General features: G+C 44.6%; 1 protein-coding gene across 4 annotated transcripts in view; it reads left to right on the top strand.

Moving 5' to 3' along the window:
* CREB3L2 (cAMP responsive element binding protein 3 like 2) overlaps positions 1–25,456 on the top strand; it is a 201,843-nt gene that overhangs the window by 142,322 nt on the left and 34,065 nt on the right. For 3 of the 4 annotated variants that reach the window (XM_019653275.1, XM_019653272.1, XM_019653273.1), the window contains exon 2: positions 15,242–15,458. In XM_019653275.1, the coding sequence (XP_019508820.1) occupies positions 15,329–15,458 (130 nt within the window). In that variant the 5' untranslated portion in view covers positions 15,242–15,328. Of the gene's footprint in view, positions 1–3,188; positions 3,306–15,241; positions 15,459–25,456 lie in introns of those variants that run through there. The other variant, XM_019653274.1, reaches the window with a different exon arrangement.

Here is a 25,456-nt window from a genome sequence, read left to right as displayed (position 1 = left end):
CTCAAGCGCCAGTTGTGCCAGCAGGACCCTGGCTCAGTGTAAGCCTCCTGTGCAGACAGGGCTGGGGAAGGAAGCGATGTGGAGATCTGTAGTCCAGGACCTACACCAGCCAAGCTAGGCTGTGACTAGCCTTTAGTTAAGTTAGAAATGTGTCCTGTGTCAATGTATCTAGTCTTCCTCCTTCATCCCCTGAGTTTTCATGTAGAAGTTTCCTTTTAAAAAAAAAAAAATCAAGTTGGTCTTGGCCAGACTCTCAGGAAAAAGAAATCTCTCCAATCTCCAAACCTAGATCTGTGCTCTGGGAGGCCCAATACGAAGCCACAGCTGCCATCTTAGCTCCGCTTCCCAGGAGTGAACAGAGGGAGGTGAGACAAAGTCTGAGGTTTAAGAAACAGGTGGAGTGTCTCAGACAAATAGAGGGTAGAGGCAACTCTTCCCCCGTTTGAGGCTGACTAAAATGCTCAGAGTCCCCAGCTCTACATTTATCCTCAGGATTTATTTTCCCCCCTGCGTAAATATCTTCAGATAGGGGACGAGAAGAGTGAGGGTGAGGGAATGGACAGGTATGTGGCCCGTTGGTGGGTATCTTAGTTTTCTGTTGCTACGTAACATATTACCACCAACTTAGTGGCTTAAAACAACACATATTATCTCAGTTTCCCTAGATCAGGAGTCTTGGCATAGCTCTGCTGGGGGCTCCCCTCAGGGTCTCACTCACCTACCTGTGTCAGGTGTCAGCTGGGATGGCAAGTCTCCAATGAGCCCAGGGGCTTCTTTCAGAATTCTTAGCAGAATTCAGTTTCTGGCATCTGTAGAACTCTTGGCGGCCTGTTTCTTCCAGGCTAGGAGGAGACTTCTAGATCTTCTTTGAAAGGGCTTACCTGATTAAGTCAGACCTACTCAGGATAATCTCTCTGTTTTAAATTTTTTTTTTTTTATGTTTTAAAGATTTTATTGCGGACCTGGGGGAGGGGAACAACGTTGGGGAATAGGGAAAGGGGAACAGACAAGTTGCTGTCCTTTTGTTCTTCAGCCTAGTTCTCTCTTTTTTTTTTTTAAGATTTTATTGGGGAGTTGGGGGAGGGGAACAGTGTTGGGGAATTGGGGAGGGGAACCAGCCAAGTTGTTGTTCTTCAGTCTTCGTTGTGGAGGGCGCCAGTCGCCATCTGGCTTCCCATCGGCAGCTTGTGGCCTCTAAGCTCAAGGTTCTGTGTTCAATCTTAGTTGCGGGTGGGCATAGCCACCATCCCATGTGGGAGTCGAACCAGCAGCTTTGTTGTTAAGAGCGCGAACTGTATCCACTGAGCCATCCGGGCAGCAGCTCAGCTCAAGGTGCCAAGTTCAGTCTTAGTTGCAGGTGTGCGTAGCCCACCATCGAACAGGCAATCTTGTTGTTACACCAGGTGAACCATCCTGCCACCTGTTGGCAGCTCAGTGACAACTCAGCTCGGGCACAGTATCACTGGCCCATGTGGGAATCAAACCGGCGGCCCCGTTTCTCAGAGCTTGAGCTCTCAAGCCAACTCTTAACCAATTGAGCCACTCGGCTGGCCTCGATAATCTCTCTTTTGATGAACTCAAAGTCAATTGATTTGGGATCTCAATTACATCTGAAAAATTGCCTTCACTGTAACGTAGCCTGGAACTCACAGCGTCATCTATCATTTGTATAGGGCCTTTCTCAAGGGGATCTTATGTGGTGTGTCCACCAGGGAGCAGGAATCTTGGGGTCATCTCAGAATTCAGCCCCCTGTAGTGGGTAGAGAGAGAGTGGCCTATATGTGTCTATTCTCTCCAGGGGATTGAAGTGTAAGAACAAAGATATTATTTTCGGTATTTGTGGCCCCGACTCATAAGAGAACAGAAACTACAACTCAATACAATCTAAGGTGAAAAGCTTACTTGTAGTGGTCGAGGGTGGAAAATTTTTTTTTTTTTTAAAAGGGCACAGCTCACAGTGGCCCATGCGGGGGATCGAAATGGCAACCAAGAGTGGAAGTTTTGATTTAGAAAAGAAAAAGGATTATTGATAGGGCAGCTGTTGGGAGATGTATCAGGGCCCACCCTGATGAGAAGAGGGTGAACAGAGAACAGTTCGTTTTCAGTGTTTTCAGCTCTACTGCGTACGAAGTTCCCGACGCCTGACGCTGTGTTTGAAGACAAACACTGCACGTCCACGTGTAGAGTGCCTTGCGTTTTGGAGAAAGGCCCAGTTGACGTGGGTCCTAATTGCTCTCAACATGAAGGACAAAATAAGAGAGGCAATTTCTGTCCATTTAACATTTAAAGAAGTGTTAGGGGGAAATGAGGCAGTATGGTCCTGGACAGCGGTCTGCCTTTTAAGCCTGCACCCGCCAAAGGTTTTTAAAAAAATTTTTATCAGGAGTGAAATATAGAATATCCATCTTCTGGGCAGAAAATGCTGTCTCTATTCAACTATTCTCTCTGTTCTTTGTTCCCCAAGGACTATTTAAACCAGATCTCACTTAATTTTATTACATGGAGTCTGTTTTTATTTAAAAAACTAAGTTCCCCTACCCCCCTCCGCCCATTATAAACCATTATAAACAGGTTTATCTATATAGAAAATATAGATAAGAAGATTTAAAAAACACATCTGTTACGATATGCAGACGTGCTGTCGACTTTTGGCCAGATATTCGTCCATACATTTCTCCATGATAGCATTTGTAGACAATTCTCAACTTTATAATAAAATATAGGGAATTCAGTTTTTGTATTATATTTTCACTTTAATCTATAATGTGAACATTTCATTGTGATCTATAGCAAACATAGACTGTCAGATAGCTTTCTATGACAGCGTTTTTAATAGGTACTTCCTTAGATATGACATAATTTATTGAAGCAGTCTTATATGGGCTACTTGAAGTTTCAGATAGCTAGATAGATGATAGCCCTCAAGTCAGGATTCCACTTTTGATCGGTACATTTTTTATCTTAGTGGTTGTGGTCCTGTCGTTTTTACCCAATGCCCACTTCATTTCTCTTTACTTGTTAGGTGCTCTAACGTTGTCGGTACAGTGCTTGCTGCTTGGACAGGCAAAACCTGTGCTGTATATTTACTTTTCCCCTTGGTCTGTTCCCAAGGCTACGTGTAGAGTTTTTAAATACCTTTTTTGTGAGCGAGAAGCCCTCACAAACAAACCACTTTGTTGAGACTGGAGTATTAGCACTGGCACAATTTACTAACTTTACTGCGCGTTACAGACATCACGAATCACGAGTCGGCGAGGTGGTCCAGCTGCGCCTTCATTCCACACACAGACTCTGTGTACAGCCTTGTGAGTCGCTGTTTTTCTTTCCTTTTCCCTCCTAAACGGGCTGCTGGTGGCAAAAAAATCTGTTTAAACAAAAGTGAGGAAAGGATCAGCTCATTAGAAGCCCATGGCTTTAAAAGTTAGTTCGAGGTTTAGCCTATTAGAAACCTGAGCTTTGCAGATGTTGAGAATATTATGATCAGTGGGGAAACGGGGTGCTTCGTTGCTGGTGGGTCATTAGGCAGTGGTGGGAATGTAGTTCAACGACCCAGATAGTCATCCGGGGAATTTTTTTGCTACAGTGCTGCCTTTCACAAGAATAATGAAAACAGACCCACGGAAAGAACCTGAGTTAACATGTAGATTTCTCATGATCCAGCCCTCTACATACTGAAAGTTAGCTTCTTTGGCTTCTTTTTGGAAACATATGGTAGCGTTATGGGGAGGGGAGGCTGCCAGCATTTAGTTCTCAGGGCCCTGTCATGGGCAGAACAATCCCAATCAGTGAAGAATCTTTTTACCTAAAATATCAGCACGGCCTGATTGAGACCCTCTTACCACTTCAGAACTTTGGGTTTCTTCTAAGGATTGCACAGAAAACTTGAAAGTATGACCATGAACTTTTCTAGGGCTTCCTAAAAATGTCTAGTTCCCTCTCTTTTCCTCCCCCATTTCTCAGAGGCGTCCTACACAGCTAAGGCTAAAAGGATACTGGACCTTGTACAGGGGTACAGGTTAGGGTAAGGCAGAACAGTACTTTTTAAGCCCAAGATTTCTCTCCATCTACACTTGGCCTGCGAAAGTTGAGTCATTTTTTCTGACAAAAGCCTGTTTGTTTATTTGTCTCATAGACCAGCTGTTCAGAGGCGGAAATCAGCCCGTGCCATCCAGCTGTTAGCTCAGCCATCCTCAGGGGAGCTAGTTCTCTGCCAAAAAAGCCTCAGAAAAGGCCAGAATGAGGGAGTTGCAGGGAACACTGACTCAGGCTTAAGATTTGTTTTCGGGCTGTTTTATTTCCTTAGGTGACAGGAAGCAGTACTGCCTACATCGTTACTGGTCTCAGAATGTCAGAGCTACAGGCTCCCCGCCCCCCCCTCCCCCCAAACCAGCTGGTCCTATTCTTTTATTTTATAGTCTAAGAAAAGAGCCTCAGAGGCTAAAATGACTTGCCCAAGGTCACAGAGCCAGGTTGTGACAGAGCTAGGTCTAAAGCCAAACCTTTAGATTCTAAATAGAGCATTGTTTCTACACCAGTCCATGTTTTGACTTCTTATATTATTTGTTAATGAAGCTTTGCTGACTTTCTTTCCAGAATACTCCCCCACCCCCACCGAAATATTGCATCATTGTCACATTGAAACCTATGTAATTTCAGAGACCATTTATTGGAAAAGAATCTTTTATGGCCAGAAGGCAAATGCTCCCTATTAATGATGCAATAAAGCGTTATCTACTGCTGCTCAATCATGGAAAAAAATGTGGAAGCATTGCTGCACATGGTTTTCTGGGAGGGAAGTACTCAAGCTGTTTGGTAACAAGTTTTAATGTGCGGTATTTGCACACGTTCCCCCAGAGGGACTGCAGCTTCAGTTCACTCGTTGTCATAACAGCTCTGAGATCACTTGATTTCACTTACCATCTTCCTTAGAAAGATTGTGGTTCCTTTTTTTTTTCACCTCTTTATACATTTTCCAACCTTCCCAAGTTCCAATGAAGACAAAGGGCGGGGCTGTAGCTAGGTGATAGGGACTATCCTGGTGGCAGAAGCACTTAGAACAATACCTTTTGGAGCTCCTGGCCTCCATGTCCAGAACATGAAAATGTCCGCTAGGTGGGAAAGATGGCTGGCTGCTGCTTAGAATCGGGATCAGGGATCCTGGACATATCCCACAACCAAGCTGCTCTATTTTTCTCCTTTTCTGCTAGTGCGCTATCATGGACTCTCAGATGATCTCACCTTTCCAGGTTACTTTGGGTTTTTTAGGCTGTTTTTTTTTTTTTTTGTCAGGAGTGCCACCAAAGTGGGAACATAATAACCCAGTTTGGCTGTAACCACTTCTCTTATATAAGTTTGAATGAGAGGTTTGCATAAAAATTATAATTGCCGGTTAAAACAGAAGGGGGCTGAAGAAACACATGGATATGATGGAGTGTTGCTGATGGTCAGGGAGGACTTGCCGAGGATGGGAGAAGTGTCTGAGACTGGAGATATGGGCCTGGTTTTTGTTTTGTTTTTTGTTTTTTTTGTTAGCTGAGCCATCCTGCCACCTGTTGGCAGCTCAGCGGCAGCTCAGCTCGGGCCGTAAATCAAACTGGGGACCCTGTTGCTCAGAGCTCAAACTCTTGAGCAAGCTCTTAACCAACTGAGCCACTCAGCCGGCCCTTGGGCCTGGTTTTTAAAGCGGGGGAAAGGGAGATTTTTCGGTTATGAGTGGGTGAACGAAACAGTGAGCCCCTTGCTAAGCAAATGGGCAAATTAGAAACTTATGTGAGATCCCTAAGGATAAATGGTATTTAATGAGCCTCATCATTTTGTATAGTGTTAATAAGCTGATAGATCAGAGAAATGCTTGATTATTTGTCCCAATTTCAGTAAGGCATATAGTAATAACAATAAAACAGCTAACTTGTAGTGAGCTCTTAGTGAAAAGAACTGTTCTTAGTGAACAGAGAAACATCACATTTTGTTCCTTTTTTGGTAGGGAGGGTTAATATCTTTTAACCTTTTGTAAAAGGAAGGAACACGCAGTAATAGTGAGCCAACGGGTGTCATACTCCCAACATTCACTAACTGGCTATTCAAGATGGAGGTAAGAAACACCTACGCCTATGTGGGTAACTGTGAAGTAGCTTTTACATTCACTCTCCACTAATGGCTCTCAGCCCATTTTCATTTACCACAGTACCATGTTAGATCTGGATCGGACTATCTGTGCATTCATTGTATCTTCTCGATGGGTTTGAAAGGCAGATTCTGTTTTTCCTCGTTTCAGATGGAATAGAGAGTGTGAGTGATTGGCCCAAGGTTACTACTGCTAATAATTACAGAGCTGATGCAGGACAGATGTCTTCTGGCTCATGAATCCAGTGCATGAAGCACTCTTTCAGATGGTTCAGATGGTAGGTTTCAGCAGGCCAGCCTTCCAGAGGGGTGGAGCATGCACTTGAGGTCTGATAGCAAAGGGCTAAGTGGCCTTAAGCCAGAACCTACCTGGGCCTCCCGGTTTGGCAACCTGTGGGATTCCTGTTGCTCTTATCTCACCTGTGGGATCCCTGTTGCTGTTATCTTGGGGTGAAAGGGTGCCTCCTGGTAGTGAGTCACTCCCTGTGCATTTAAGCAACAAGGCAGACAGTGCCTGGCACTTCTGAAGTACTTTCTCTTTTCCCCAGTGTGGCATTCTAGGGATGAGATTATCTCAGTAATTCTGATGACATACCTGGCTCATAAAGGATAGGTTTCTAGGGAGTCGGCCATTTTCTTCTCTGGAAACTTTATGGCTCCCTTAATTTTTTTATGCCTCACATGTTGGGCAATGGGCCTTGACCCAGAAACAGGAGTGTCCTAGTCAGAGAGTTCCATGGAGGAAGAGATCTGTTTGGTGATCCTTATGTTTAGCCACCATCTTTCTTGTTGCAGAACCTACAGTGTGAACAGGTTAGCCCTCAAATCTTTGGTTTCGTGCACTACCCTGGGTCTTGGTTTTCGCAAATTAGAATGACCAGCTAGGCCCAGGTGATCTCCAACGTTTCTTCAAGCTCCATCAGTCTATGAGTTCAGAGCCTGTTATCCTAATTGGAAGTTTTTCTGGAATGGCAAAATAGCAGATTTTAGTTATTTTAGGGTAAGACCCAGGAGGGTATCAGCAATGACTATCTTAGTTTATGCCTTCCTTGAAGAATATGAGGGAATGCCCTGGGTGTTTCTCCTTTAATCTCATAATTGATTTGTTTGTATAAAATGAAACAAGGAATTTTTTTTTCCACATCAAATGTTAAGCCAAGAACTGCTATAGACCATTCCGGATTGGATTGCGTTTGGAGAAAATGCTTTGTTGCTTGTTTGAATGATGAAAAATTATGTAGTTTAAAAGGAATCAATATTGGTGCCTCTCCCTTAAAGCAAATATCATATGTAAAAATTCATATTTATATAAGCAAATCAAGGGTGACTCTTTTTACAACCAACATACCCTACCAATGCATTTATAATAGAATTCCTTTAAATAGACATCCACAATGCCATTGCAGTGCAATTGACCTATTTTGCATACTTCTTCTACAAAGAAAAGCATATATGGATCCCACAAAGCAAGGTATATATGTTTTGGAATAGGGCACTTTCGAAAACAATTTCTCCTATTGCTTGTGACATTGCAGTAAAGTAACTGTCACTTTAAAAAGACAGAAAACAAAACCCAACCCAACCTCTCCCACAACCTCTTGGGTAAGAAGGGTTCCAAAGCTCAGCCCCAGGTGTCTTTATTTAGAGAAATATGTACTGTACCTACATTTTTATCACGAAAAAAAGTGTTTTCCCTTGAGCTTTCATTGTAATTGGGTTTGACTTGTGAGCCATTTTATTTCTTGTGACTTTGACAAAGCTGCCTTTTTTCCTCCTGGTGGGCATGTGGCCATTTTTTGTGTGGTATGTGCACAGAACACATGCTCAGGGCACATACCAGGTGCAAGCACCACTCAGGCCTAAGGTGCCTTCTCCTTGAAGGCTACCTGCTGGGAGGAGAGGGGGGGCACCTCCTCCCCCCTCCCCCCCCTCATCCTTGCCTCCTCCCCCCTTTTTCTCCCTCCCCCCTCCCTCCTCTCATCTCCCTCCTCCTCCCCCCTCCCCCCTCCACCACAATACAGGCAAGCTGTGTTTTGCTGGAGGGAAACCTTGGTTTCTAAAGTGAACTTGAGGCCTGTCCTCTAAATTATGTCTCTGCATTTTTTGAGGCTTTGGGGGTTGTCAGCTTGCCCCCACCACATCCCTACACCCCTGGCTGCAGTCCTTGGCGCACTCGATGCTCTGGGCAAAGCCTCCTAACTGCGATTTTCCACTAAAAGGCCTTCTTCCCCTGCCTGAGAGCCAATGCATCAGCCAGAGGCCGGCAGCAAAGGCACCCCACTTCCAGGCGTCGCGCCTGGAGAATGTGGTCTTTGTGGGGTGCAGATGGTGGACCCCAGGCAGGCCTTGGGCTGGCTGTCTCACAGGGAGCTGTGAGACTCTGCTTTCTGAACCCCTTACCTCCTTCACCCCGTCTGTTTCACCCCCTGGTGGGTTAGCAGGGGCAAAGCTAAACAAACCCAAGATGCAGAAACAGGGCGTTTCCCCTCTTTTTCCTAATTTGCAAAGCTTTTCCATTTTATATTGCATGCACCATTTTAGAAAATTTTAGGGTATTAGAGCTGAGTGGGTTGTTAGCAATGGCCTGTAACTATTCACATCTTATCCCAGTTATCTCTGCTGGGAGTGTGGGACCAGAAATCCTTCTCTCCAGCCATGAGCTGGAGGCTTCAGGGAGTGGGTGAGCCACCTGGAATCGGGCCCCTTGTTTGTGTGCGGTGCCTGTGGGCATTTTTCTTTTGGTGGGAAGCTTTCATTAGATTCTCAGAAGGGTCCACACATCAAAAAAAGGTGAGAAACGACTGATCAAGTCCAAAGTCCACACCATCACTCTCCTCCCTGCACACAGACAAGGAGAGAGAGAGAGAGAGAGAGAGAGAGAGAGAGAGAGAGAGAGAGAGAGAGAGAGAGAGAGAGAGAGAGAGAGAGAGAGAGAGAGAGAGAGAGAGAGAGAGAGAGAGAGACTTTTACAGACAAGGAAACTGAGTCCAGAAGGGGTAGAGTGACAACCAGTGAAGTGGCGACTGGGTCTCCATCTCCCATCCTTGCTCTGGCCCAGCACTCTTCAATTAGTTCATGTTGGGCGCTCCTTGGGAGGGCAGAACTGCTTTGAGCATTCTCTGTGAGTACGTTGGTTGATGGCGGAACAGGACATCCATTTCCAGTAACGCAGTGACTTGCTCATGGCAGCTGCTCACTAAACTTGTTGAATGGTCGAACTTCAGTAGTGAGCAGTACAAGGAAGAGAGCTTACTAGCTTTATGCAACCAGCTGTTCGAGCTCAAGAATTATGGATCCTTTATTGTCCTCCTGCTTTATTCCCCCTGCCCAGATCAGAAACCACTCTTGACTTGCAATTTCCTTTGACAACTAGGGAATGACCTGCAAACACAAGCGTAAATGCTTCAGAGCCATGGTCATGTTTTATAAAGTGAGGACGTTAGGTAAGGCTAACAGTTTCTCCTACTAATTTATCTGATTTGTAAATTTGTATATGCATTTTAAACATTTGATAGCTCTTATTTATAATTGTTGCGAGGCCTAGGCTCTAATTCAGATGTGTTTACTCTTTGGCTGGGATGTTGTAGAAGGGTAATGGATGGAAACGAGTAGTTGGTTGAGTGCATGTGATCTATAATCTGTGCTAGGCTCAGACAGGGTGGGTAAAAATGTTTACATCTGGGTTATAGAGTTTATAAGGTCTAGTACAAAAGATTGAAGTTGGCAATGAAAGGAACATCAAAGAAAAGTAAAAACATGTCAAAAGAAGTAATACTTATTCGAAGGGCTGGAGTTGGGAAGTGAAAGATCAATTCAAGCTGTGTCTGTCTAGGATGACTGTAAAAGAAATAGATGTGTTTTGTCTTAGTTTCCTGATGAATAGAGACAAAAAGGAAAGGATATTCTAGGAAGAACAGTGTGAGAAGCCAGTGTGCAAGTAGAAAATGCCAACATTTTAATTTTATTGTTTTAATTGTCATAGTATTTTGTTTTCTTAAGAAGCTTTTTAAAATGTTGATTGCTATGCCAGTGAGATGTGTCAACTGATGGTCGTTGGTGCCAATTCAATGCCATCAGGAACCCTAATTTGGGGTGTGGTGTAAAAGGAAACTTTATTCAGTGCAAAGAGCTCAACTGTGATACAGCACTGCTGTGAGAACAGCACAACTTTGGAATAGCTTAGTAGTGTTACAGCTCAATTATGAAGCAGCACGCCTATGAGGTGGCCCTGGGGTGAGGCCCTTCCCTGGCTACACAGCTCTGCTTTGCTCCAGTCCACTCTGCCCTTCTCCACTCTGCCTGCCTTGCTCTGTTTCTGTCAGCTCTGGTAAGATGTCTCAGTGTTTGTTTCAGCTCCAGCCAGGGAAATTCAGCCTTCAGTCTTCTGTGAAAAGAGAAAGTGTACTCCCTGACTTATATAGTGAGAAATCCCACCCCTGGTCCCTGATGGGTCTGTCCCCATGCAGATGAGGACTCCAAATCTTTGCAGTTTGAGTGGTGCAAAAGGCACTGTCCTGATTGGTGAGAATGGAGCTACTCTGATTGGTCAGTGAAGATGCTGATGGTGCTATAGCTGCATGGGCTTTGGAACAGGATGGATTTGGGATGAAATCTCAATTCTACCTTTCGTCAGTGGTGCAACCCCAACCCTGGGCAATGTACCTAAATACCATGAGCCCCAGTTTTCTCATCTATAAATGGGGACATTTCTACTCAATAGGAGAGCACCTAGCTCATTTCCTGAAAGTCCAGTAGGCCAAGCACTTAGTCCATCAGATGAGTTTAGCACCTGGTCTTGTCAACATCATCATCAATGACCCTTACCAGCATTATTATTTTTTACACTTGTTAGAACTTCTCTATGCAGTTGGACTGTGAAGATCAAGTACCCCTTTCCTGGGAGAAACAGTGTGGGGGAAGTTCAGTTAATCTGAAATAAGTGGACCCTAGTTCAAGGTCCAGCTCTAATGGTAGGTGACTGAGATCTTGGACAACGGGACTGTTGTGAGCATTGATTGACAGGAAAGCTACGAAAGTACTTTGTAAACCCATAGAGCCTGGCTAAACTATTAGGCAGAATGATAAAATGCTATTGTGGCCATGTTCTTGGGAGAATTCAACTAAAGTTTTAGAACCATTGGGTTCACATGAGTTTTCCTTTGTTCTGTGCAGGATCCAGAAAAGCTCTGTCTTTGAGTCTCACTTTACTCCTTTCTCTGGTGTTTGGCCCCTAAGCCATACGCCCCTCTCTCACTGGATGGCATTCATGATGGGCCAATTCTGGCCTGGTCCCTGTACCAGCTGTGGGCTGTTGACCTGTCTGCTGAACCCTGGAGCCCACAGTTGCCAGGGAGACCCAGCTGGAGCTAAATTGCTGGGCTGAGTCACAGCATCTGGTTGGGACAAGTTGGGCACATCTTTTCAATCACAAGTATCTCCCCAGGAACTACTGAGTGCTCGCTGATCTGCTCAGTTCCTAAGTATGCAAGGTGGCGAGGCACGGTGGGCCCCTACTTCCGAGGAGATTCTTTTTCCAGAGGGGAGATTATCATAATGCACTTGATAACAACTCTGAGTTCTTCAGGACTGCCTGTCATTTGGGGCTAACCTGATAATTACTACAAAATCTAAAGTAGAGAGAGTTAAGGGAAGGTTAGCAGAGGTGGAGAAGGTTTATTATTGGTTATCCAGGGGATGTTCGCAAAAACAGTCATTAGTGCTACACAGGAGAAAGAAGAGTGTCAGCCAAGAAGCACAACCTGGCAACGTCCATGGGAAAGAGAGGCTTGCCTCAGGACAGAATGGGATTCCAGAGGCTTCGCAGGGCCAGCACAGCTGCCCAGAGTTGACTTTGTAGCTCAGGGGACAGGATTGTGGCTTGGAAATGCAGGGACCATGAGCTCAGCTCTTGTTTATGCATTTCACATTCTGTGTTACTCATTTCTCTTTTTGTTACCTCAATTTGGGTCTTGAACTCTGTCAGGCACTTGCAGAATATTCATCTTCAAAACACCAGTAAATTTGTCTCTGGGGGGCCCCTTAGGGAATCAGGCCCTGCCTTTAGGTTATCATATGGTCAGGAAACAGCCTTGAAGCTCTCCTGCCCCTTGCTTCATGGACTAGCAGCGCCCCTGGGAGCTGGTTAGACTCTCGGACCCACTAGACTGTGAGTCACCATCTATGTCGAAAGATCCCCAGGTGATTCCTAGCACATAAAAGCTGGAGAAGCACTGGCCTGAATGGTGAGCTCAGGGAAAGACGGGCTTTTTCTGTCTTCTTATTTATATCTTGTATCCCCAGTGTTTATTTAAAGTTTAGCAGATGGTAGCTGCAAATCCATGATTCTTCCTCTGACTTGGGCATATCTAAACTTCTAGGGACTTTGTAAACTTCTCAGGACTTAATTGTAAAGTGGCATCGGGAGAGGGGTGGTGAGTGGAGATGGGGTCCACCTTCAGTGGGCGAAAACCTGAAGTGAATATTAGAGTGATGGGTGGTGGTTGGTGGTTTTCATATAGATGAGTTTCATTGACCAGGTCAGAGCTCTGAATTTGTGTTTTTTAAAGATTTCCCTTCACGCTTGAGAATGTTCATTACAGTGTCATATATCATAATAAAATATCTAAATACCCTTCAAGAGAAAATAAATAAACAAATGGAATACAATTCAGAAGTTTAAATGAATGAAATAGAGCGACATGTATAAATCTAAGAACAGTTTTGTTTTAGAGAGAATAAAGTTGCGGAAGAATGTGTGATGTATGGTGCTATTTATTTCAAGTTAAAAATAATTCATATGTATATAATGGAAACATACATATGTAGTAAAAAGACTTGGACGGGAATGATCAACACCAAATTCAGGGTAGTATTGGGTTGTCGGAAAAGTCATGACGTAATGTTTTCTATGTTTTTCGTTGCAAAAATGTGTCATGACTTTTCTGACAACCCAATAGTTATCTCTGAGAGGGACAAAAAGGAATGGATGGGAGTTTTAACAGTCCCTTCATATTTTATTTCTTAAAAAAGAAAGAATAAAGAAAAACCAGTGTAGCAGCAAACATGAAAAAATAAGATTTTTTCCCCCCAAAGGAATGAATACATAAAATTATTCATGGTACTATTCTCTATAATGTTTCTGAGTGCTTAAAATATTTCATTATAGTGGGCTGACCAAGTGGCTCAGTTGGTTAAGAGCTCGCTCAAGAATGTGAGCTCTGAACAACAGCGGTTCAAGTCCCGGCCCGAGCTGAGCTGCCCCTGAGCTGCCAACAGGTGGCAGGATGACTCAGCTAAAAAAAATAAATAAATAAAAATAATTTCATTATAGAACGGCTAAAACCAAACTCTCCTGGTAAGTGTGATGCAGACAGTTGGCATTTGGGAATTTTTGCCTTAGATGCTCCTAAGGACCTTTTGGTTCTAACTGTGTTTGTACACAGAGAACTCCCTCCCACCCACCCCCTCTTTTCTCATAGGCAAAGGATGTCTCGTAGGATGTGCCCAAGGCCTGTGGCTTTCCTGCACTCCGTCCTGATGAGATGCAGCCATTTCTCATGTTTGTGATGTTGTTGAAACCCAGCCCCTATCTTTGCTTTAAGGACCTCATCTATAAGGGCCTTCTCTCTGTCGTCTGCGTCTCTCCTTTATGGAAGGAGAGGTCTGTCCTACCGTGGCCGTAATCTTAGAGCTCTGACCTTAGGGTCACCTCCTGCCTTCCCTTCCCCAAGCTATGACACCTTCACTGACACTTCTGTCCAATAGGGCTTATCCATGGGAATCTCACAAGTTTTTATCGCCCACCCCAAGTATCACGTCTGTAGTCAGCTCTCCTGTTGCTGCATCTGCTTTTGTGACATGCTTTCTCTACCAGAAGTGTTGTAAAGTTTATCAGAAGGATGACATGTGTTAGTCGGTGACTCCGGGAACGTTAAGAAGGAAGAAGTGCCTCTAACAGCTGGGACCAAATGGACTTCTAAAAAATTAAATTTTTATTATTTTAAATATACTCTACAGCAGTGGTTCTAAATCAAGGATGATTTCCCCCCCCCTTAGGGACATTTGGCAATGTCTGGAGACATTTTCCATTTTCAAAACTAGGGGGGTGCTACTGGCCTTGGGTGGGTAGAAGCCAGGGACACTGCTAAACATCCTGTAATGCACAGAACATCCCCACCCCATAGTAATTATCAGTCCAAATTGTCAGTGGTGCCAAGGTTATGAAGCCCTGCTCTACAAATCCTTATACCATGTACATCTCCCTGTCGGTGATGGAGAGCAGATGGGGTGCAGCTGCTTTGGAGCCGGGCAGTGGAATGAAGGCTGCAGGAATCCCATAGGTGGTGTTAGAGATGGAGGATAAGAAGAGATTAAGGAGACTAAGGAAAATTGGAGAGGAGTCAAGTCCAGGCGGTAGGCAGCATGCAGGGGGAACTGCCTCTGATGCCTTTGAACTTGGCACCTTGCTATAGATAACACCGTCACGCAACAGAAATACTGAACAACTGTTTAAAAATATGCCCAATGCAAAACATGGTAGGTAGTTACAGGGATGGCCCCTAGTGATGCATGCTATGCTCTGTCCACACTCTCCTGCAAAGTGATTGTGCCATTCCTCTCATCAAGCAGTGGCGTCTGTTTTCCCACCCCAATCTGGGCCGGCCTTGACACTTGCCTTGAGCAAAAGAATGTGGGAGAAGTGATGATGTGTGAGTTCCGAGGCCATTCAGCCTTGGTTTCCTCTCTCCTGGAGCAGTTCTACTATCATGTGAGGAATCCCAGCCTGATAAAGCCTCTTGGAGCAAAAGACCCAGGTGTACAACTGTCCCAGCCCAGTCTCCAGCCAACCTTCCAGATCATTAGGGTCCTATCAGTGAACTCAGGAGAAATCAGCTCACCCACCCAGCCCACCCACAGAATAGTGAGAAATAGGAAATTGTGGTTATTTGAAGCCACTCAACTTTGGGGTGGTTTGCTACACAGCCATAGATAACTGGACACTGTATATAAGCGACTTCATTCAAAGCAGTGGACGATATATTTGCTTTGGAGTGTGTGTGTGTAAGGATCAGATCACGGTTAAAGAGAAACTGAGTTCTTCCTCCTTTGTTCCTTGCAGCACTTCTCAGAGCTCCTGGATGAGTTTTCCCAGAATGTCTTGGGGCAGCTCCTGAATGATCCTTTCCTCTCAGAGAAGAGCGTGTCGATGGAGGTGGAGCCATCGCCAACGTCCCCAGCGCCTCTCATCCAGGCCGAGCACAGCTACTCCCTGTGTGAGGAGCCTCGGGCCCAGTCCCCCTTCACCCACGTGACCACCGGTGACAGCTTCAATGACGGTAAACTCAGAGGAGGGGAAACCAGGGGCCTTGGCTCCTTGGGCTTGGAGCTCCTTGAGGGTGTGGCGTGTGTGTTCTGTTGTTGTCAGCACCCCCTTTTCAGCCGCATACCTACCCTGGGTAAGGCCTTGCGCTTGGGCTGCAGGAAATGGCGCGAGGCACAGGCCATATTTCTCCACCTGGGATGGTGTCCTCTGGGAACTCGCCATAACTGAATGGTAGTACGATTGCTTTCTTCGGCCCTGTGGGTTGGGCAGCAAAGCATCCTTTAGTAAATCAGGAAGGCCTACGTGTCAGATCATTCCTGTCAGTCCATTGTTTCAAGAGGTCATGTCATTTTTTATGAAAAAGAGTTTTTAGGACCATTGTTATCCATAGAAGCTTCTTAGGCATCCTAGTAATCCATTGTGACCCCACCCCCCATGTATATGAGATCTTGCTGAGCACCCCGAGCCTGTCTTGTGGGTGATCCTTCCATGTCCATCACCAATGCCATGGTGTTTGCTGAAGGTCGAGTTGTCCTGGTTTTATAGATGTTAAGAGGTTTTGACCATTACTCTGTAGGCCTTTAGTTGGTATATGCTGCATCTCCCAAACTCTCAAAGGTATGTATACCTTTGAGATTTAACTTTCTATGTCTTATTTTCTCCCAAGCATAACCAGCTATTTCAGTACCTTGGGTAAGTTTTAAAAACTGTGTTCTCTAATCCTAATTCAGCGTATGCCTTCTTCTCACAGGAGGATGACATGGTGGCAAATGGTCCTAACTCGGCCTCCTCCCCTCTTTACACCCCTGTACATATGGCAGCATCTTTTGAAGGTGGTTCCCTACTTAACAAGTTCCCTCATGCTTCCTTTGGTTAAAGGCAAATGCCTGTGTCTACTTCAAATAGGGCCTTAGCTTTGTGGGGAACCCCTCCTACACTTGGGGGTTTTCGATCTACTGCCTACCTCTAAAAGGATCAACTTTGAGACAGAGAATGCTGGAGGTTTTTTTACCTCCAACACAGTCTTCCTTTGATAGAAGGGTACGGATCCGCAGCCCAGGCAGGTTGGCCTTGTATCCTCATTGAAGGGAAGGCCCAGACCCGTGAGTGGATTTTTTTCTTGACTAGACCCTGCTGGAGCCTGAACTGTTATATCCACTCAGATTTTTCCTGACAAGGTTAAGTGCATGATAACTTCATCCTTCTTCTCTGTAGTTTGTCCGCTTTCTGTACCTCAGATCAGGAGAATGGGGTGCGGAGAAGTCCCTCGGGAAGGAAGGGAGGAAATAGAATTAAAATAATTTGAGGATGTGGAGTTGCTGTGAAGGTAAAATGAGATGATGTGTTTAAAGAACTTAGGACAATGCCTACCAGATAGCATTTCAATAAATCAATGTTTTTCCTTCTCTCCTCTCCTCCTGGTTTTAATCTTCTATTGCTGCAGAGTTGTTGTTAGTGTTGTTTTGCCTCCTCTTCCTCCTCCTCTTCTCCTGTTCTCTCTTTCTTCCTCCATTAATTCTTATTAAATCACTTCCAGCAATGACCTCAATTCAGACTTAGGAATATGGTCTGTGTTATAACTCAATACTCATCATTAGTATTGTGATACGGAGGCTCGGAATTATAGGAAGTCAGCCTTCTTCTGGGTCTCAGCTTAGATAAATTCATGCAATTCCAAATTGGCTTTATCATTTTAAAGTGGACTCTAGCATTAAATGAAAGTCAGACTAAATGACCCTTAAGATGCCTTCCCATCTTGAGGCTGGTTCTGTGTGGGGACGGCTTCTGTGTAATATTTGTACCTGCCTTTGCTCATGGTTTTTCCCTAAACTTGCCTTTCTGTTTTGCCTGTTATTCCTCCGGTTCTTTTGATACCTCTGTTCCAAGCCCTACTTCCTTTGTGGAAGTCATTTTCAATGCCTCTTGTACTAGTTGTCCTATTGCTGTGTAACAAATCTCCCCAAATTAATGGCTTAAAACAATAATAATCATTTATTCCCTTTCATGATTTCTGTGGCTCAGGATTCAGGAGCAGCTCACTTAGGTGGCTCTGGTTCAGGCTTGCCCATGAGGTTGACATCAGATGTTGGCGGAAGCGACAGTCATCTGAAGACTTTTCTAGGATTAGGAGGTCTACTTCCTGGGAGGCTCACTCACGTAGCTAGAGTGATGTTGCTGAATTGGTTCCTCTCTACGTGGTCCCCTCCACGGGGCTACTTGACAGTCACCACCGCATGGCAGCTAGCTTTCAAAGGGTGAGGGACCCAGGAGACCAGGGCTGGAGCTGAGTTACCTTTTCTGACCTAGCCCTGGAAATTCTTCTGTCAGCTCCACAGGGCAGGCCTGATTCACTGTGGCAGGGGACCACACGAGGATGTGAATGTCAAAAGGACAGAATCACCAGGAGATATCTCAGAAGCTGACTTCGCCTTATAGTGACGTCTGTGAAGTGACTTCTTCCTTGTCTGAACTGCTTTATCATGTCCTATCAATGCCTTGCAGTGTCGCCATTCATCCACCTAGTGGCTCTGGAGTTGTGAAGGGTAAAGGTAGGGAAGACTGAAGCGTGTTCCTAACCTTTGGTGATGGCGTCCGGGAAAGACGCCTGCTCTGCTCCTCTGTGCTGGCTTGCCCCCTAACTATGTGGATACGTCGGGCTGCACGCGTTGGATCAGGCAGTGTTTCTTGGCTTGTAGCAGTTGTCTCATGTACGATCAATGGCAAGTTGAAGTAGGTGTTTTATAAATGCTTTGTGATTCATTAGTAAAATTCATTGCCAAGCTACTTATTGAATACCTATCTTGTGCTTAACCTGCCAGGGAGTGTTCTAAGCATTAGGGGGTAAAGGCGTAACCAGACTTTATATAGATCTCTGCTTTATAGAGTTTACATTCTAAGATGTCAGGTGGGGGATAGAAAATGAGGAAAATTAGAAAGCAAAAGATACAGTCTAGTCGATGATGATCAGTGATACACAGGAAAATAATTCAGAAAAAGGGATAGGGAATTACTGGTGTGTGTGGGGGTCATCTTACTCCGCTCAGGCTGCTATAACAAAATACCACAGACTGGGTGCCTTATAAACAACAGAAATTTGTTTCTCACAGTCCTGGAGGCTGGAAGTCTGAGGTCAGGGTGCCAGCATGGTCGAGTGAGGGCCTTTTTCTGGTTGCAGACATCACATTCTAGATTCAGATGGCAGAAGGGGAACTCTGTGAGGTCTCTTTTATAAGTCATTAATCCCATCATGAGGGTTCTACCCTCATGACCTAAGCAGCTCCCTCACCTTGGGGGTTCATATTTCAACATAAGAGTTTTGTGGGCAGAAGGATACAAACATTCAAACCGTAGCAGGGGGGAGTTGCAATTTTAAATGGAAGAGATAGGGAAGGCCTGTCTTTGAAGGTAACATTTGAACAAAGATCAGACAAGATGCAGGAAAGAGCAAGATGTACGTATGTTCTCAGGTAGAGGCTTCCAGGCAGAGGAAACAGTACAAGCAAAGGTCCTGCGGCGGGAGTGGGAGTGTGATAACAGCATGAGTATAACTATACTTATATTATATTCAGGCAGTTCGCACCTGTGGAGTTACTCAGCCATTCTGCAGCCTTTCCATTCTAGAATGTGCAGATTAGCGATGACCTAAACAGCCTAGTAAACGAACGCCTCCCTTCGATCCCACATGTTTGTTGCACACTGATTGTGTGTCAGACACCCAGCTGTTACTGTAAGGACACAACAGTAACACTTAGATCCTGCCTGTGGGTAGCTCAGAGCCTAGTGAAAATGCCATGTGCCCAAATACTTTATCAGGCAGAATGTGAGCAATGTCTCAAGAGGAAATTAAGCTGTAGAAGTTCAACGGCAAGAGGGCACACCCACTGACCAGCACAGGAAAAGTTGCATCAATGAGGTAGAATTTCTTTCTTTTTTTTTTTTTTAAGATTTTTATTGGGGAATTGGAACAGCACTGGGGAATTGGGGGAAGGGGAACAGACAAGTTGCTGTCCTTTTGTTCCAGTCTAGTTGTGGAAGACGTTACTTCACTGGCCCAAGTTGGCACCATCATTGCGCTCTTCCCAGGCGAGGCCGATCAGTCACCCGCTTCTGGATGGCTGCTCACAGCGGCTGCTGACCGCTCACGCTGGCTGCTGGCCACACACGGTAGCCCATGGCAACCCACTGGAGCAGGGGCTGCAGCCTACGCCATCGCTGGCGACTCACGGCAGCCCAGCTCCAGGTTGAGCTGTTGTTCAGCATCTTAGCTGTGGAGGGCAGTGTCACTGGCCCTCATATGTGGGATGCAAACCGGGGCCCTCTGGCATCCCAAGCCAGCTCTTAACCAACGCGCCACTCAGCCGGCCCGAGGCAGAATTTCTTTGGGCCTTACAATGTTGAGCAGAGAGTTAAAACAGTGGCGATGGTTGGAGGGAAGCAGAAGGTAGAGGGCTAGGACATAGATTCTTCTAAAAGAAAAAGAAAGAGATCCCTGATGAAATGAATGAAAACAAGCAGATAGTCCCAAAGTTCAGGGTCCCTTTCTCTTCCTGATGGCACTGTTTCTTTGTTTTCTTAAATTCGAATCAGTATAAATGCAGCATAAGTGAGCTCATGGGTGCCTCCTGTGCTAATAGCTTAGTGTGAGGAGGAATAATCAGCCTATCTTTGCCAGGAAGCCTTTCTGATCATTAGGCCAAAGCACACGTCAGTCTGTTCCACCAACGGGCTCCGTGTTCTATTGATAGATCCTGTTCTGGGGAAGGCTGTGCTAGAAATTTGCTGAGAACGGGTACAAGCGTGTCAGATATGTTTTGTAGAGAGTTTCTGATCCACAGCTCATCTTTGTAAAGTATCGTGTTTTCCCTGAGTAAAAGCCACCCTCCTATGCCAGCGAAAGCACTTTTATTCGCCGGGTAACCAATACAGAGAGGGACCACGTGGGATGTATGAAATCAGAGTTAGGCGGTGGTCATGCATGGATGAGGATCGTGCCCAGGAAAGCCTCGTCCAGGTCTCAGCTTCAATAGTTTTCCTGAGTTTTGTGCATGGCCCAATGCTGGGGAACTGAATTATTTTATTCATCGGAAGCCCGTTTTACACCCCCGTCAGGGAGGATCGATCCACAAGGATCCACCTGGAGCCAGGTGCTCTGTCGGGTAGACGACCTTCCTGTTGGAACAGGAGGGTGGCTCTTGACGCAGCGCGTAAATGGGCAGCATTTAAAAATTGCTGTTCACGTTAAATTTAATTTTCTTTATCTCTTGCATTGGGAAAACAGCTTAGGCAAAACTAGAAGTCCTGTTTCTAGTGACGGATAGTGAGAGTATTTCACCATACCTGGGAAAGACAATGAATCAAATCATTTTGTTCAATTTTAGTGAGATTAAATGCAGCTCTTCTGTGATTGTTTCTAAGCCTGAAACAAAGTGGTAGCATAAACATTTTGAGTAGATATTCTCTCCCACTTCATTAGGGTTTTTCTCTTTCTTTTTCTCCCTCTTTCTCCCCTCTCCCCTTCTCTCTTCCACCAAACCCTTCTTTCTTTCCCTTCTTCCTTTTTTTTTCTCTCCGTGCCACATCTCCCTTCTCCCTCTGCCTCCCTCCTTGAACCCCAGGCCAATTATTTAGGGCAAATGTAGGTGTTCTTATCTGATTATTCTTATCATAGACCTCAGACGGACTGCAGACCGCTAAAATTGTATGCAAAATTTCGGGCTATCAACATTTGTCAGTTTTTCTGCTGAGAGCATTTATAACTTTTTTTAGATCCTCAAAAGAGTCTGTGACCCTTCTCCCCTCCTTTTTACCCCCCCCCCCCCAAAAAAAGGGTTGGGAAACACTGGTCTAAGATTACATAGGAATCATCGGTCTTCAGGGCTGAATTTGTAGACTTTTCTGAACTACTTGAGCTAACGCATTTCATGTGGTTCAGAACCACAGGAGCCAGTTTTAGGAATGTGAGCTCAGCCTTCACTCCAAACTACCGGAAAGACGCCCTCTTCCAGCTCCTTCATGTCTCCCCAGGATTAAGGCTGTTAGCCAAGTGCTAAGCAGGGCTTTCTGTTAAAAAAAAAGGAGGTTATTAAGAGATAAGTAAAATGTAAAATGTCTGTGGCTGTTTTCATGCTTTGGTTGAGGAATAAAAATGCTTCTATTTGAATGACCAAGTCTTACACTCACCACAGGCAGGAGGTCCTCATGAGTTTCTCTATCTTACTCATGACATTGGGGTGCTGTATACATGTTTATTTGCTTTAGTCCTTCATTTTAGTCTGCTTCCTCAGGAAAAAACTTAGTAGTGCTGGACTAAGGCTGTTTGGAGAGAATTAGACATGGCCCCTATCATCCCAGATGACCCAAGAACAAAGTTACAAAATATGAAAAATATCAACGGACTCAGCATAAAATATACTAACACAGAAGTAGACTAATGCAGCATTTGCAGAACTCACAAGTCAAGGTAACTATTTTGGGTGGAATAGGAGACGGTGACTGTAGTTATTTCAGGTCTAGAGAGATGCAGGGCCAGGAGCATAAATCATGACCACTTTCTTTCTGATTAAGCTCGTCGGGTTTCTAGCGCTGGCAGGGTCGAAGGATGGCCGGGTAGGCTGGCTTAGTATAGATACCCTAAATTGATGGAGCTGTTGTCACAGGTGCCAATGAACACAACAGTTTGTGAGCTACAGATGAGCAGACGCTGCTGGTATGACATAGCTTGGAGGCAATGGGCAGCCCAGTGGAAGGCAAAGACGCAGGTTGTGTGGGAAACAGGGCCTTAGGAGAGTGGAATGGAGTTTTTTGGAGGCTGGAAGAAGAAAAGAATATCTCCTGGCTGTTGATGCCAGAACAGGGAAGGTGTGCAAGCCTATATAGTCAGGCTGGGAGAAATGGAAAGGTGTATAACAGGCATGGCAGTGAAAAAATGGATTTTGAAATGCTGAGATGAAACCCACGGCAGGATTAGCACACGACTGAGTATGCTGAGTAAAGGGTAGAGATGAGTCATAATGACGTAGGTTTCCAGTTTGCAGTGCTGGGCACATCTTGATGCTGAAATGTTCCAAAGAAAATGGGGCCTGAAGGAAAGTCACACGGGGTGATGAATAGCTGTATCTTCATCACATTTAGTTGGAGCTATGACGACAGCATCGCTCAGTCTGAGCCATTTTAGAGGCGTAGGTTCAGGAGTAGAAGGGAAGATGTGGTTGTCATCTACCCAGAGTAACTGGGTCCTCTGACCCAGGTGTGCTACTCAAAGAACCTGCTGTGGTTGGGTTGGAACAGTTGTCCTCCTCCAGTCTGAACCTGGACTTGTGATCTATGCTTTTTTGCCATTAATCACTTTCTTTGGCATTACCTATTATTTTCTTTTTCTAACAGGTGAAAAAGGGTAATGATGCTCCTCCTTTTTTTTTTTTTTAAGTAAAATAATGACTTCTTTGTCTGCCTACCCACTGCGATGCTAGAAGAGTATATGAAAGCAATGTTTACGTCTGTCCGGCAATTAAGATTACTTTGGCTATTCATGAATGAGAGTCATACCTTTGGTGGAAAAACAATGATTTATTGCTGAATAAATCTTCTGCAATCCATCATTTGTGCTACAGAGATTTCATTCATACTCTAAACACAATTTCCTGCAAAAGGATCTGAGGTGTGAGCGGAACCCCGGTAGAGTGTAGTGTTTCATCTCTAGGGTCGAGCTGCCTGGATTTGAAGCTTGGCTTTGCCACTTAAGAATGGCATGGCCTTGGGCAAGTTGTTCAATTCTTGAGTCTCGCTTTTCCTGACCTTCAAAGTGGGAATAATAATACTTCTTACCTCATACTGTTGTTGTACGGATTAAATGAGTTAATATGTATTGCGTAAACATTCTGAACAGTGCCTGGCAATTAGTAGCACTAAATAAATGTTAGCTATTATTATTATTCTTGCCTTTATGCAGATTACTGCATAATTAAATACTTAATTTGCCAACTGGCCAGAGTGTGAATGACCGGAGCAAGGCGCGGAGGTCCTGTAGACACAAGCACAGAGAGAACACAGCGTAAGGAAGGCACCTGAGAGAAATTGCACTGGTCACACATGCGTGTCTCATGCATGGAAACATTTCAAGTGGTGCCTGGCACAGCGAACCCTCAGAAGATTTTAGCAATTATTGGTTGATCTAAAACTGGAATTTTTCACTGTGTGAACATTAGATTAGAAGTCTATATAAACTAAGGTTGGAAGTATAGAAAGAGCCAATATGGTACCTTTTGTAGTAGCTAATGATGGGCTCAAAATAACATTAATTGAAGGATTATCTCCCTCTTGGCTGGAGATCTACGTAATCATTGATCTCTTGAAAAGCATAGCGCTCGAGTGGCCCTGAGCACGGCAGTGGAGGTGGTTTGTCTGAGTATGAATCCCAGGTCTGCCATCTACCAGCTGTGTAACTTTGGGTGAGTTATTTAATCTCTTTGTTTTCTTGTCTGTAAAATGGGGATAATAGTAATGCATGTCTTGCACAGTTACTCTTAGGATTAAATGAATTACTATATGTAAAACACTTAGAACAATATTTAGCACGTAGTAAACACTCTTAGGTAAGTGTTGGCTATTTTCACTCTTATCAGTACCTCTTCTAGTCACTCATGACTGAAGGTTATTTCAGGGTTAAGTCACCTGTGGACAGGCAGACAGGCCTCTAACTTCCATTTGCACATGTAGTGGGCTATCATTTAATATGATTCTGACACATTCATCTGAATTCTTCCCCTCTCCTAGCCTCCAGGACCCAGTCTTACCATTTTTCCTTGGACAGATTTTTATATTAAAAACCAGTGAAGATCTGCCAATGCCTTTGAAAAATTTCAAAGGGCAAATACAATTATCAAACGCTGAGTGATTTCAATGAAGCATACTTATTTAATTTACAAAAATTTCCTTTCACTTTAGCCATGTTATATAAATAGCAAATGGTTATATATGTGGGTGTATCTTATAAGTGATAGTCATCTCGTGTGATTTCTCTTTTTAAGAATACATGCATGCACACTATATATATATAGACATATGTATATAAAGATGCCATGTGCTCCTAGTTTAGACTTTAATCTTCCCCCCACTTTTCCAGGAAGCATTATCTATTCATTGCAGTGACTTTGGGCAGTATCTATGGAAATGATTGAGGACCTGCATTTTGGTGTTGCCTCTATGTTGGCCTCGGTTGCATGTCATTTTAGCCCCTCTGTCCACACTGCTGTCTTGGTAATCTTGGCACGTAGCCCCATTGCTCGTAGCTGCTCCATTTTGTCCTTGGATGGGAAGGCCTTGCTCATCACCACAAGACAGTAGCTTGTTTTTGTTTTCTTGCTGATAGCTGAGTGATGATGCCCGAAGGAATGTGTGCCAGTTGAGCTTGACCTTTGACAGGAAGCTGTTTGAATAACATCAGATGATATGGCTCTCCTTTCTCCCCCAGCATGCACTGCTGACCTTATTGGGTGATGTTCTCCTTTTGCAATGGAACTGAAAAGGCGGTTGGGAAACGACACTCCTTTTTACTCAATATATGAGCTTCGATCTTTAGCAATGAAAGGGTATAGAGTGTGTGCTGACACTTGCTTTTGTAGTTTAGCCAATAATTCAAGCATCTACGGATAATTCCAGTTCTAAGCCATGCTGGCCCTCCTGATTTTTTTTTTTAACTGAGCCATCCTGCCACCTGTTGGAGCTCAGCGGCAGCTCAGCTCGGGCCGGGCATCGAACCGCTGTTGCTCAGAGCTCGCACTCTTGAGCAAGCTCTGAACCAACTGAGCCACTCATCCGGCCCCCTCCTGATCTTTTTGCCAGTAAAATAAAAATATGAAAATAAGGTCATGTGGAAAAATTGTAATACATATTCTACTCATTCCATTTCATTCTATCCTTTATTAACCCCTTACCTCATAGGTTACATTTGCCATTTTGTTTTCCCTGATTTGATATTTATTTCCACTCAGGGACAGTGTACAAACCAACACC

Source organism: Hipposideros armiger, unplaced genomic scaffold, assembly GCF_001890085.2.
Source record: "Hipposideros armiger isolate ML-2016 unplaced genomic scaffold, ASM189008v1 scaffold_201, whole genome shotgun sequence".
NCBI lineage: Eukaryota > Metazoa > Chordata > Mammalia > Chiroptera > Hipposideridae > Hipposideros > Hipposideros armiger.
This window is presented reverse-complemented; position numbering and strand designations above follow the sequence as displayed.